The 13832-nt window shown below is 53.6% G+C and overlaps 1 protein-coding gene and 1 long non-coding RNA gene across 2 annotated transcripts in view; one reads left to right on the top strand and one right to left on the bottom strand.

Moving 5' to 3' along the window:
* Window positions 1–258: 258 nt before the first annotated feature.
* DNAH2 (dynein axonemal heavy chain 2) overlaps window positions 259–13832 on the bottom strand; it is an 88172-nt gene continuing 74598 nt past the window's right edge. Inside the window, exons 65-86 of the mRNA XM_049702633.1 lie at window positions 13548–13673; window positions 13261–13409; window positions 13119–13185; window positions 12835–12985; window positions 12434–12582; window positions 12108–12241; window positions 11809–11953; window positions 11528–11727; window positions 9932–10058; window positions 8231–8417; window positions 7873–8021; window positions 7563–7746; window positions 7137–7327; window positions 2972–3163; window positions 2617–2801; window positions 2174–2402; window positions 1938–2089; window positions 1701–1815; window positions 1037–1213; window positions 865–939; window positions 559–709; window positions 259–413 (exon numbers count right to left, since the gene is read on the bottom strand). Coding sequence (XP_049558590.1) covers window positions 259–413; window positions 559–709; window positions 865–939; window positions 1037–1213; window positions 1701–1815; window positions 1938–2089; window positions 2174–2402; window positions 2617–2801; window positions 2972–3163; window positions 7137–7327; window positions 7563–7746; window positions 7873–8021; window positions 8231–8417; window positions 9932–10058; window positions 11528–11727; window positions 11809–11953; window positions 12108–12241; window positions 12434–12582; window positions 12835–12985; window positions 13119–13185; window positions 13261–13409; window positions 13548–13673 — 3390 coding nt within the window. The remainder of the gene's footprint in view (window positions 414–558; window positions 710–864; window positions 940–1036; window positions 1214–1700; window positions 1816–1937; window positions 2090–2173; window positions 2403–2616; window positions 2802–2971; window positions 3164–7136; window positions 7328–7562; window positions 7747–7872; window positions 8022–8230; window positions 8418–9931; window positions 10059–11527; window positions 11728–11808; window positions 11954–12107; window positions 12242–12433; window positions 12583–12834; window positions 12986–13118; window positions 13186–13260; window positions 13410–13547; window positions 13674–13832) is intronic.
* LOC117200375 (uncharacterized) lies at window positions 11583–13277 on the top strand. Its single transcript, XR_004481878.2, has 4 exons — window positions 11583–11721; window positions 12128–12262; window positions 12575–12723; window positions 13152–13277. It is a non-coding gene; the product is annotated as an uncharacterized LOC117200375 (long non-coding RNA).

The raw sequence follows: 13832 nt of genomic DNA, 5'->3' as shown, positions 1-13832 counted from the left end.
TCCTCCTTCCCCAAACCCCCAGCATCCCATTGAGAGACTTAAGGCTTGTGGTTGTGGGTGTTTTAATGCACTGAGCTCCAATACAATTCTCCCACCTTTATGGCTAGCACAACCAGATATTACCAGGGCCCCCTCAGACGACAAATTCAACCAAGGTCAAGGCCAGAGTGAGGTCCAGCGTCTGTCCGAGGTGCATTATCAGCCTTGGCTCTTAGAGTCCTCGACCCTCCCTCAAGCGGTGAAGAAGGGGAGGTCCTCTCAGTTATCCAGGCTCATGAGTAGAGCAGTGCCCCTCTTGATCCAATGATCAGATGTCATGGTCCCAGAGCGGAGGTCGATGCCAATGACAAACGATGCGCGCTCTGAGCTGCCTGCCCGGTCGGGATAGTAATAGCAGGGACAGGAGTACATGCCTTCGGGGAAGGAGAGGAGAAAGAGTCAGACCCTGGAGCCTCTGGCAGAGCAGGGCAGGAGCAAGTGTGGGGGAGGGGTGGGGCAGAGACTGGGTTAGGATCCAAACTAGGGATGGAGCCGGCAAGCTTGAGGGCACTGTCCCACCCTTGGCACTCTTCTTGCGGCTCTCTGTAGGCCGGAAGTGGATCGTGGGCATGAGGCAGACAAGCTGCATGGGCTCTGCCTCCACCAAGCAGGAGTTCTTCCGGTCCCAGCCAGCACCCTCCAGGTATAGGCCCCGAACCCAGACACCATCCTGGGGAGACATGGGGGCAGGTTGGGGGGAAATCTAGACCCTCAGTTGCCAGCACCCCTGTCCTGCAACCTCTCCTTTCCCACCTTTGCTCCCAGCACCCTCCTTCTCCACCAGAACCCCCTCTGCTCGGAACCCCGACAACATCTGGCTCCCACCTTGGGTGGATACACTAGGTTGCTGTCATCCACAGTGGAAACAATAAACTCCCAAGAGAGGCTGTCCACTGAAATCTGGGGATTGAAGGTGAGAATAAGGGAGGACCCCCAAAGAGGAGAGCAGATACATGTCCCCAGCAACCATCCCCACCACACTTTCCACATTGCTCACATTGTTTTGGCGAGCTGAAGACTGCAGGACAGCCGTGAGGAAGCCGGTGGGAAAGGTGAAGCCAGCCAGCCAGAAGATCACAGGAGGCCGCGTGCGGCTGGCCCACAGCTCAAACTGTTCCACACGCATGGCCAAGTCCCGGGTCCATGAAGCCAATGGCTTTTGTGAGGGATATGCCTGGAGGAGGAGAAGGCAGTGTGTGTTTATTCATTCACTTATTCATGCATTCAGATCCTTGTTTCAACACCTGGAGCAGCTATAAGAAGAATATATGCTGTCAGCCCCTTTTCCCCAACCATAGATCGGCACAGCTCTCCAAAAGCCAACTCCCAGGAAAGAAGCATAAAATGACAACTATTAACAATAGCACCAGTAATATTAACCAGTTACCATTAATGAAGCACCTTCTAGCATTGTGCACAGCACAGGGGATCCTTGAAACATCCTTGGAGAGGCTAGGAACTTACCCTGAGTAAGTTTCTAACTAAATAACTTTTCAAAGTCAGTGAAGGGCAGAGTCAGATTTCAACCTTGAACCTGTCTGGCCCCAAAGCCCAGGCTCACTGCTTTTTGCTATATGCTCCCTTAAAACCAGGAGGTCGCCGGCCCAGGGGTGAAAGGAGAGTTCATTGTTGGATTAGGATCAACAGTAATGTAATCTTGCCTTTCCCCAGAGTGGAGGGACGTGGGCATCAAAGATGCAACTGAAAACCTCTTCCAGGCTTGTAGACATGACGATGAGGCCCTGGATGCCTTTTTCTAGGTCTGTCAGTGAGAACCTGAACAGGGTAAGGTGGAGGGTTAGGGATGGGGTGGGCCTGGGAGAGCCATCATAGGCAGGGAGTGAAGGCCTTTCCTCGTGCTCCCCCACCACGTTCCACAGAACCGCCCTCCATCTTACAGGATGGTCTCCAAAAGCTTGTTGTATCTCTGAATCTCCTGAAGAAGCACCACATTGAGTGGGGAGGGGTCCATAGCCAGCAGTTTTCGGGTCCTTTCATAGTCGATCATTTCAGGGATCTTCTGTTTCACATCAGAAGCCAACTCAAGGACCTGCCGAGGCAGGAGCTCTGAGCTCTGAGTGCAGACCCCTCTTCCTCACTGCTTTCCCTCCCCCAGGTGTCCGTCTGTCCTTACCTTCTCTTCCCGGCTCTGGTCTCCGGCCCTGGTGGGTGTAATCTGGGGTTGCAGGGAAAGCAGAGTCTCAAAGAGAGTGTGTGCCTCAGTGATCTGGGAGGCCACATCTGCATTAGGGTGCTGGCCAAAGGTCTCGGGGGGGTCCATGCCGGGCAACATGCTAATGTACTCCTTGTATGAGGCCAGGCTCCCATCCTTGGGGATGAAATAGGTCTCCAATACTGACAACCTGGGGAGCCACCGCATAATTATCACTGTGTCGTGGGGACTCTGGGGCTCCCATGCCAGGCCGAGACCCCATTCACCCAGCTCCCTGCTCTTGCTCCAGCCCCCGCCCCACAACCCCACAAAGCCTGCTTCTCCCATGTCACATTCTCTCCTCACACACTTCCCCTACCCCCAGTGCTGCCCGCTGCCCCCACCCCATTCAGCGCCCCCCTCACCTGTAGGAGGGGGTTGACAGAGCCTGCTCACAGAAGTAGTCGTTGATGTAGGTGGTGAGCAGGCGCCGGTCCCAGTCGTCCGTGACATGTCCGCCATAGTTGACACCAGCGATGAGGTACTTGAGCGCATCCCAGGGCGTCTCCTCGTACTCGTCCAGGTAGAGGCTCAGCAAGTTCTCTGACACCTGTGTGTGGCCCCAGCCCGAGCCCCCAGCCCCACACACAGTTATGGCAGGAGCCCTTCCAGGGGCGCTTTAACACAGGCTTCCTGTCAGTGGCTATTCCTGCAGGGCAGCCATGGGGCAGGAAGTGTAAGGAGACAGGGCTGGGATGAGGGACCCTGGTTAGCACAAACCTCGAAGTCAGAGTCATTGAAGCCACAGATGATGTTCCAGCCAAGCTGCAGGAACTTTCTGCGTTCAAGTAACACAGAGTGGAAGAAGCACAGTGCAAACAGCAGCTTCTTATACTTGGAGGGTTTGGAGCAGCGGGAAAACTGTGGTTCTGTCATCAGTTGGTAAAGACGGGTCATGTTGGCCTTTAGGCCCTGGGGACAATGAAGTACAGAGGTGGGATGACATGCATCTTGCTTGGCCCTGCCCCTAGCACCGTCGTGTACAGTTGTGGAGGTTGCTCACTGCACAAGGGCACTGGCTGAAGGGATGAGTGGAGGCTGAAATCCAGCTCTTGAGCTGCATGCCAGGACGTGCACTCATTCACGGGGCTGCGTGCCTTTCTCTAATTCACACACAGGCACTGTATGGACTAGGGGCAGCCCTGTCTTCTTGTCTCCGCCCCCCCGCCTTTTGATCCCCTCAACCACGATGTTCTCAATGGTGGGTAGGCCAACTCAATTTGGAAATGCCAGAAAATACGAACAGAAACATAAACGTGCACTACTGATGAACAAAAATGTACACAACTATGGGCAAAGGGTCAGTAGATAGTGTCTCATCAAGGAGGAACGTTCTATGTGATTGGATTTATCAGGCTTCATGAACAGGTTGGGATTTGGCCCAAGTCTTACAAATGGGAAGGATGTGACGAGGCTGAGAGGAGGGCCTTAGTTTCCCAGAGATGGGAAGAATTGAAGGAATAAAGGCACAAAGGGGAGATAAAGTGAGAAGAGAAGTCTAACTGAAATCAAGTGCAAGTGCTCAGGTGGGGAAAGAATGGCCATGAGCAGATGGAGTGCAATAAGAAGGGCAGTTTGAGCCGTTTGGACCAGATTCACCAGGTATCCTGGAGCCATTTCTGTCTTAAGTAGGACAGTGATACGCTGAAAGAGTATTTTAAGAAGACTCATATATGATGGACAGAATAGAGCAGGGAGAAAACAGAAGTAAGAACATTGGATAACCAATAACAAAAAGAAAATATAATTAAAAAAAATACCATTTATAACCATCATCAAATTATGTAAAATACCATGAAACCACCGAGTCCTAACCACTGGACCACCGGGGAATTCCCTTTACACATCTTTATAGCAAAACTTACAAAACTTTATTGAAATAAAGAATAGGGACTTCCCTGGTGGTGCAGTGGTTTAGAATCCGCCTGCCAACGCAGGGGATACGGGTTCAGTCCCTGGTCCGGGAAGATCCCACATGCTGCGGAGCAACTAAGCCGGCGCGCCACAACTACTGAAGCCCGCATGCTGCAACTGCTGAAGCCCGCGCGCGTAGAGCCTGTGCTCCACAACAAGAGAAGCCACTGTAATGAGAAGCCCGCGCACCACAAGGAAGAGTAGCCCCCGCTCGCCGCAACTAGAGAAAGCCCGTGAGCAGCAACAAAGACCCAACACAGCCAAAAAAATAAAAAATAAATGGAGAGACCTACTATACTCATGGATTGGGAGGCTCAATATCCTAAAGATGATGATTTCCCCCAAACTGATCAATAGAATTTTTCTGGTGAAAACTTGACAAGCTTGTTCCAAAATTTATGTTGGAGAATAAAAGGTCAGGAATAGCCTGGAGAAGGACATTGGTGAGGGGACTTGCCTTCCCAGCTATCAAGAATTATTATAGGGCTATATAGTAATTAAGACAGTGCACACTGACCCCAGAATAAACAAGTTGACCAGTGAACAGAATAAAGGGCCCAGAAACCCATCTGTATATATATGACATGACTGAGACATTTAACAAAATTGGAATATATAATACATTTAGATTAAAAGAGTGTATCAATTTACCGAAGTTGGCAACTGTGCTTGCAATTATATAAGAAAACATTCTTATTCTTAGGACTGAGCCCTTTACACTGACATATACTGAAGTATGTAGCAGTAAAGGGCCAGGATACATGCAATGAACTCTCAAATGTTTCAGAAGAAGTGTGAGTGAGGAGAGAGCGAAAAACAGAGAGAGATCAAATGATAAGGCAAGTGGGACAAAATGTTAACAACAGATGAATTTGGGTAACATACATGTGAGGGTTCTTTGTACTATTATTCTTACAACTTTTCTGTAAGTTTAAAATTATTTCCAAATAAAATACTTTTAAAATATTGGCCTCTTTGTCTGCTTCCAAAAGAAATCTGGTTGCACCAACTATACCCTGAATGTCCTACTTTCTCTGAAGGTTTGGTGGATCCCAGGAAGGTTCTGCATCACCAGCAAGCAGCATTTCACAGAAGGCTCTCCTGGGCTGAGCTAGAACAAGGCCCTCTCCTCTGGTGACCCAACCACGGCAGAGCCATCCTCTCTGACTCCTCTCTCCTCCTGGGTTTTGCTCCAATTCATCATTGCCTCCACGCTTACTGCTTATCATGCCGACCTAAACAGCACCCACCTCAGGGCCAACACATCTCTACCCATCACAGAGGGTGGGGCTCAGCCAACAGAGGGCCCACGGGCTACCAAGCCACACACCTCTCTTAGAAGGCAATAAGAAAGGCTCTTAAAAGATGAACTAAAAAAAAAAAAAGTAATGTTTCTTTGGCAACACATTTCTGGACCGTTTGACATTTTTAAATGGGAGTACAGAATACTTTTGTTGGCAGAAAAGAATATAAATAAAAATCAACTTTAAACATATATTCTAAAAAAACTAGTGGCGCCATTAACAAAAATGGGATGAGGAGATAATCTACGTGGAGGATGACTTGTTTAGAGAGCGTGGGATTTATGGTGCTGGTGTGCCGAAAAGAAATGCTTCGTAACCGGATGGAATTCAGACCCTGCAGTGAGTTTGATACTGGAGCCAGAGATGGGGATTGGGGTTGAAATCAGGAAGAGGACAATTTCTCCATCAACTTGTGAAAGGAGGAAATGTAGAATGAGGACAGGACAGGACGAGAAAGAAACACAGAAGTAATAAATAATGTGGCAAGAAACAGAGGGGGGACCAGGAGTGTGTGTCGGGGAAACCAGGGAGAGGGACAGTCAACTATGCCAGCTGCCTCCAGGTGGTCAAAAAGGATTTAATGATGAAAGACATCCACACACCTGTGCATTCATAGGGTCCTCATTTATTGAGCACCTACTACATGCGCGTCCCTGTGTTAGTCACAGGATGAGCAAAACGGTGAGGGGGAAAAAAAGGCATGGCCTCTGCCCTCTTCTTGGAGCTTACAGTCTAGAAAAGAAGTCAGGCATCAGCCAGGATCACACTAATACGTGTAAAATTCCCCACAGTGGGAAGACCAGAGGGAGTGGTGAAGGTTTTAGGAGTGTTACCTAGACATGGAGGTCAGAGTCTTCCTGAGAAAGTGCTGGTGGGGCTGAGACCTGAAGGGGCAAAGGAGGGGACGGGGAGGAAAGCAGGGAGGGCAGCACATGCAAAAGCCCCAAGCAGGAGAATACAGGGTCTATCAAGGAAGAAGAACAAAGCAATTTAAAAATCAAGGTGTAGGTAGAGCAAAGAAAGTGAAGGGGAGAGCGGCGACCGACAAAGCTGGGGAGGCGCCCGCTGGGGCATGTGAATAGGGTTTTGATCTTGATTAAAAGCAATGAAAAGTGACTAAAATAGTTTTAAGTAGGAGGTAAGTGGGTAGGATGCAGCAACATGATCAGATTTTAAATCTGCAATTCACTGATTGCATTCAATGGTGACCTTATAATATTGGAGATAAAATTTTCAATAGAGTTGGAGGGAAGGAAGGAGAAAGGCCGGGAAGTGACATCAGGGTAAGAATGTAAGGAAATGTCAGGAGGAGGAAGGGTCTGAAGGGTCCAAGCGCTAGTTATATACACTTCCTTTGCCTCCATTTCCTACCTGTAAAATGGGGGCGGTAGTATTTACCTGATAGGTGTGTGTGTGTGAAATGGATTAATAAATGTAAAGCATTTAGAACAATGCCTGGCACATAATAACACTCAAGAGATGTTAGCTATTACTATTATGTTCTAAGAGTTTGGCACACAGAAGAGGGAAAGGAGGTGAAATTTTTTAGAGGACAGCAGAATCAAAAAAAGCCATGTTGTTGTTAAGGTTAAACCCTCTCTCTGAGGCCTGGAAGATGAAAGGTAGGCCAGATGGCACGGTCGCTGCTGGCTGTCAGCTGCCCATACCTTTGGTGGCTCTGTGGTCATCTTGATGCTGGCCTGCAAGATCGAGATAGGGAAGTCTGGGTGGGGGCTGGAGCTGAGCCAGAGGCGGAAGGAAGGGTGTGGATCCTCCACCTGCAGCTGTTCCACCAGTTTGTCCAGGTTAGGCATCCATGACAGCGACAGGTGGCAGTTGGCCAGGAACACCCAATGTCCTGCAAGGAGATGCTGGATGCAGTGGGAACCATTCCCTATGCCCCACCTGTCCCCCCACTTTCCACCTGATTGTGTGTGTGGTGGCTGGGAGAGATGGGGTCCAAATGCTCAGGTGCCGCCCCTGGGGCCTTCTGGAGAAGTGGGAGCTGCAGTTACAGCAGGGCGAAGGAGGTGGGAGGTGGTGGGCAGTCGGGCCAGGGACACAGATGGGGGCAGAACAGGATGGATACTGACCCTGAACCACACCCTCTCGGAGGAGCCGAGCCGCGATGGGGGCCTGGCCCTGGCCCAGAGACAGGGCATGGAAGCGCTGCGCCATGCCTGTGTGCTCTGCCAGCTGGAGCAGGGTACTGGTGGGGTCCACGCCGGGGGACAGGATAAATATGAGTGGGGTCCGCGGGGCTGAGTCTTCCATCACCTGCCGGCAGCACAGGGCGTGGGCTCAGGCAGAAGGCCGGGTGAGGCAGTGGGACAGAGATTGAGGAAATGCGGGCGGCCGCCTGGGACAGGGAGAGGGAGGCGGGAAGGAAACCAAGCCACTGACCAACTTCATGTTTAGCACAGGCGGCTCAATGAAGCGGGAGCCAAGGTTGGAGACGATGAAGGAGGTTACGCAGGACGCCACGCGGTCCTGGCGCAGGGAGCGAACGATCAGCATCCGTTGCATTTCATTGCAGGCGTTCTCCCACTCACCTGGGGGTGAGGTGAGTAATCGCAGGGAGAGTGAGTCGGGAAGAGCTGGGAATGTAAACAAAGGGGCACCTGCAGGAACGCCGGGTCAGGAGGCAGATGCGCTGAGGGAACTTGGGAGAGAGAGGGGAGGAATTAGAGAGGGAAGAGCGGGCACGCGGCTGAACGAGGGCAGGAGAGAGGCAGGAGAGGGAGGCCTGGCGCCCAGGCACCTGGCAACATAGCCTTCTCCGGGGTGGCACTGGTGTACCACAGGTTCCAGTCACGAGGATACTGTTCAAAGGAGTTCATGAGCCCGTGGAAGTTGGTCAGTTTGTCCAGCTCTGTGATGTTATCCCAGTAGGCGTCTGCGAGCCAGCTGGTACAGGGGTTATCCATTTGGCCCTCGCGATCCAGGACCTGGGGGTGGGAGGGTGGCGAGAGGAGAAAACGATTGACCGGGAACACCCCAAAAGGAGCATTATCTCTTTTTTCAAGGTGGAAAAGCCATGATGAGTATTTCATGAAACAAAATGAAGAAATAAATACAGGAATCTGAGGTGGATCGGAATCCACCTTTACTGGGGAAATAAGTGGGGGGGCGGGGGCGAGGGTGGGGGCTAGGTCTCTGAGACGCCGTGCGGAGGTGCCACAGTCCGAAGTTAAGAAGCGGGCGCCCTCTGGTGGTTGCCTGGCAATAATGCCTCTTACCCGAATGATTTCAATTGCAGCCTCACCCTTGAGAGAAGCACAAACTAACTGTTCACTCACTCATTTACCCTTTTTAACAAATATTTGTTGTTCACCAACTATGTGTTTGAAGCACCTGGGACACACCACTGAACAAAACAAACACCTCTGCCCTTGAGGAGCTTATTTTCCAACATGAGACAGCGGATACTGAACCAAAAACATAACAAGTAAATTATCTAGTACGATAAAGGTGGCAGTGCCATGGAAAAAGAGAATAGGTTGAGGAGGATAAGGCAGATTGGAAGTGCTGGGGGGTAGTCTGAAATACTAAATAAGAAAGTCAAGGAAATCTCAGTGAGGTGAGATTTAAATCAAGACTTGAAGGAGGGGAGGGGGAACAATTTTCTGGCAGAAGGAACAGCCAGTGCAAAGGCCCTGGGGTGGGATATGCCTGCGACAAGAGGAGGCCCGTGCAGCTGGAGTGGACGGAGTGTGGAGCTGGGCAGCGGGCGATGACATCAGTGATGGGGCATCCATTTTCAAAGAACCTCTCTGGTCGCTGTGTTGAGAGACTAGGGGTGGCAGAGGCTCTTGCTAAAATCCAGATGAGAGGTGAAGTGAAGGTGGCAAAAGGAACGAAACTGTTGTCCAAGGAGGGTGTGCTGACGGCTCAGGGAACCGTGGTATGGTTGGCAGCTTTAAGGGCCCACCTGAGGTGCACGGTCATGGATTTAAAGTGAGTCCAGTCGGTGTGGGCATGTTTTTCTCCAGTCAAGCTCAGCTGCATGTGTCACACTGGGACAGAGGGGAAGGAGAGCTGGATCCTACCAGAGCGGTAGCTTCAGCGAGCAAATGCCACACCGTGCCGGGGCGGGGGAGTGGGGGTGAGGGGGGGCGGTGTGCAAAGGGGCTGAGGGTGTTGACAAGGGAGAAAGTGTAATGGTGGCCACGAAATTAGGCTGGGGAAGGAGTGGCCTGAGAGGCAGTGAAAGAGTGGCCAGCTCATACCCACCAGCTGGTCACAGGTAAGGGGCCCAAAGCCCCGCCTGTAACTCGGGCAAGGAGGCACAAGGCAAGTCACCCCCTGCGGCCCCCCCCCAGGAGTTTTTCAGGCGCCTGCTCCTGCCAGCGTCCCTCCGCGCACACGCACTCGCTGGAGCCTCAGGCCTTACCCTCTGGGTGTGGAGTCCATCCCCAGCCTTGTCCGCCCCACCCTTGGATGTGCCCTCCGCTCCACTCACCACGCCCCCGCGCAGAAAGAAGTTGTATTCATCCATGTTGAGTTTGCCGGAAGTCTCCAGGATTTTGGCGCACATCTGGAAACTGAACAGTAGCTTGTGGCGCTCGAAAAGGGTGCGGCAGGTGTACCTGGGAGGGACAGGGGATGGGGGGGCGGGAGGTAGGGTACTCAGCATGAATGCTTCCTGAGAGAGGACCGGACCATCACACAGCCCTACGCAGAAGGAGGGCCTTACTCAGCTTCGAGTCCAAACCTCCTGTAAACAGCCAAGCATTCGGGGCACTAGAGAGAGGACGTGGTTTTCCCAGAGTTTCCTCAACAACGACTGGACCCCTGCTATGTGCCAGGTACTCTGCCAGGTCCTGAAGACACAAAGATGAACAAGCACGGTCTCTGTGCTGGAGGAAGTCAGGTAGAGTGGGGAGGACAGGCGAGAGGCCGTCAGCTACCACAGGACGTGATGAGTCCTATACAAGGGTGGCAGCCCCCGCCCTGCCTGGAGCGGAGCTGCCTGGAGGTACAGCTGAGTTACCGAGTGATTGGCAGAGAGGAGAGGGGAGGACGCCAGGGAGAGCTCAGAGCACAAGCGAAGCAGGCAGTGGGGACGGGAAAACCAGGGCGTGCAGGCCGGTCAGCGGTGCTCAGGCATCCAGCGTAAGGAGGGGAAAGGTGAGGCTGGGAGGCAGGTGGTGGCCAAGGCATGGAGGACTTTGTGGCCATTGGACACGAAACCACCACCAAAGAGTGTAAACCGGGAGTGGCATGGCCAGATTTCTGTGTTTGAAAGACTCACGCTGGCGCCTGCAGGAGGACAGATTAGAGAGGGACAGACTTGGAGGCAGAAGGACCTGTTGGGAGCCCGTTGGGGAATTCAGAAAGAAAGATCACGGCGGCCTCCACTGAAGTGCAGTCATGGCACTGGGGAGACTCGGGTGGGGTGGGGGAACAGTTTGCAGAAAGAATCATGAGCAAAACCTGGTGACTGATCTGAGGGGTGAGGGACAGCGAAGAGTCAGGAACATCTCCTGGCTTCTGGCTTGGGTGCCTGGGAGGCGGGTGTTGGTGCCACTCAGGGGTGTGGCCCCGAAGAAAGGGGGAAGCTAACGAGTTTGACGTGAAACAAGCTGAACCTGAAGGCTCTGTGGGAAGCCCAGGCAGAGGGGTCAGGAACCTCGCTACTCAAAGTGCGAGCCACAGACCAAGAGCCGCAGCTTCACCTGGAGCTTGTTAGAAATGCAGGCTCCCAGGCCCCAGCCCAGACCTACCGAATCTGAGTCTGCATTTTAACACGATTCCCAGTGCGTCGTGGGCACGTGAACCGTTTGAGAAGTGCTGGTATAGGAGACGGTCCTACACACAGGGCTAATGCTCAAGGGAGACCTGAAGAGAAGGTACACTGGGACAGGGACTAGTCAGCCCGTGGATGACGGTTAGACCCCGAACGCGGACGCCACCCAGGGGAAGTGCGTGAAGAGAGGAGCAGGGGGACAGGAGCGGTGGCGTGGGGCAGCACGAAGGCACGAGTAGCAAGAGGCGTCGGCGTAGAGCCACTGGGCCTCCCGCCGAGCTCGCGCGGCGCGCGGGGCGGTGCGCAGACCTGTAGACGGCGTAGGTGTGGTACTCGTTCAGGTAGTCGATGCGGTCCTCCAGCTTGTTGCTGCGATGGCTCTTGTCGATGCTGAGGATAAAGAGGCTGATGTAGGCGTCCAGCGAGAACTGGTACATGGGGTCGATGCGGCCCATGTCGTTGAGCACGAAGAACAGCACCGAGGCCCGCTGGGCGCATGGGCGGTAAGCCTGTGGAGGGGGCGGAGTCAGGGCCGGAGGGGCGGGGGCTCGGGCAAGGAGGGGGCTGGGCCGGAGGGCGCAGGGGCTCACCTCGCGGGCCAGGTCGATGTTGATCTCCGTGGTTTCGCTGGTCTCTAGCTGCTTTGTCACCTCCGTGGCGGTTATCTTGGAGGTCCGCAGCGTGTTCACCAGCTGCACGTCGTCTAGAAGGGAGCCTGTGGCCTCGTTCAGCAGCCTGGAGGGAAGCCAAGAGGCACGTGGGTGGAGAGGCTTTAGGGGTACTGGGCTGGGGTCGGGGAGTGGGGAGACGCCCCCATCAGCCCCCCGGGGCTGTAGTCTGGCCTGCGAGCAGACGAGCGGGCCGCGGGTGGGGGGAGGCAAGGTCTCACCGAAGGATCTCGTCCTCCAGCTCCTCGAGCTGCCTCTTGCCAGCGGCGATATTGACGACCAGTGAGTCCTTCTGCTCTTCCAGCTCCGGCCGCTCCTTCCGGACCACGACGCCCAGCAGCTGGGCCTCCAGGCCCTGGGATCGCCAGGACTCGTGGTGAGAATCCCACCGCGGTGACCTTTACCCATTTCGTCCCTTTACCCCTCTCACGCCCCGCATCCGCATCCGCAGGTGCCCGACACAATCTTAGCCTTTTCTCAATCCTGCCGGGCTCTACAGCCCTCCCGGGTTCACCCTAGTTCAGTCTAGGCATCAGCCCCCACCCACCTGTTCTTTGACGGCAAAGTTGACAATGGTGGTCTTGGCTGAGGTCTCTGGGCCGTAGTGGGGGTTGGAGAGCTTAGTGGTGATGTAGAATCGGAAACTGGTATTGTATTCCACCTCCTTATCTCCGATGCGCATCAGCAGGTGGCCACCTGCACCCACAGGAGGGTCAAGGGAAAGGACCCCACGTGACCAGGTGTGGGCTGACCCGTTGTTCCCCAACTGGAATCCAGTAGCAGCGACTCAGCCTGCCCTAATGTCCCCGGCCCAGGGCTGTCTGAATACAGGGACAGGTAAGTAGAGGACACAGCCAAAGGCCCAGCCCTTTCTTCCCCTGTGTCCGACTCGGCTGGGCTCTAGGATTTGTCCTCCAGACCAACCCCACAATAAGCCTGGGCCCTCACCAGTTCGAGCTACAGATTTGTTGAGCACAGGGTTGAGTGTGGGGTCCAGATATTCCTGCACGTTCTGGAGCAGTACTGGGTGTCCAAACTGGATGGCCTTTTCTAGGACTCGAAGGTAATCGCTCATCTGCAGATCGATGATCTGTAGGCCCTAGAGAGCAAGGAAAAAGATGCAAGAACTGCTGCAGGATCCAAGAGGGGTAATGGCCTGAGGGAAGGACCTCAGGAAGAGTCAGGCTTGGGAAGAGAATATAAGGGGACAAATCAGTCCCCCAGCCTTATACCTGACTTCCTTCCATGTTCTTGATCCATTTCAGGGCCTGGGCCTGAGGATCAATCATCAGTGCCCACCTGAAGGAGGAAGCGTGAGTCAGAAGACAGGCTCTCTGCCCTTACTCAGCCTCGTGCTCCCAGCAGCACCCTTACCTGTTGCCACGGGTGACAATGATGCCATTCTCAGTGGAGAAGGCATCCGAGGGCAACCCTTGGAGGTTCCAGTCCCGAACTTTGGTAGGATTGGACAGGAATTTATCAAAGGTGAAGTGGGGTGAGCAAGGAACTTGCAGCTCCGAGATCTGGGTGAGAAGAGCCCCAAGCTTCAGCCTGGAGATCTGAGCCCAGCACCCCTGCCCCTTCCCGACATCTCTGTTACTCCCAAAGGCCACAATCTCAGAGCCCACGAGCTCACTCATCACGCCTAAGCCCTGCCTCACCTTCCTGATCCAGATTTGTTTGACGATCTCATCCCGGTAGTTGGTCAGGAAGGGTCCCATGTAGGACAGGAAGGCAGCTGCCAGGAGACAGTCTCCCACCAGGTAGCCCAGATCCTCCTCCAGGCCCTGGAGGACAGCAGGGGAGGTGTAAGGCTGCCTGGGCCCCCAGCCTGGAGACACCTGGACTGCTCTGAAGGCACTCTCCTCTGGACACTAACCAGATCAGAGAGTTTTTGCCTCTCCTAGACCCTTGCACCCTGAGAACTCTAACCTACTCTCACAACT

This window comes from Orcinus orca, chromosome 19 (assembly GCF_937001465.1).
Source record: "Orcinus orca chromosome 19, mOrcOrc1.1, whole genome shotgun sequence".
In the NCBI taxonomy this organism is placed as follows: domain Eukaryota; kingdom Metazoa; phylum Chordata; class Mammalia; order Artiodactyla; family Delphinidae; genus Orcinus; species Orcinus orca.
The sequence above is the reverse complement of the archived record's forward strand: the minus strand, read 5'-3'. Positions and strand labels throughout refer to the sequence as shown.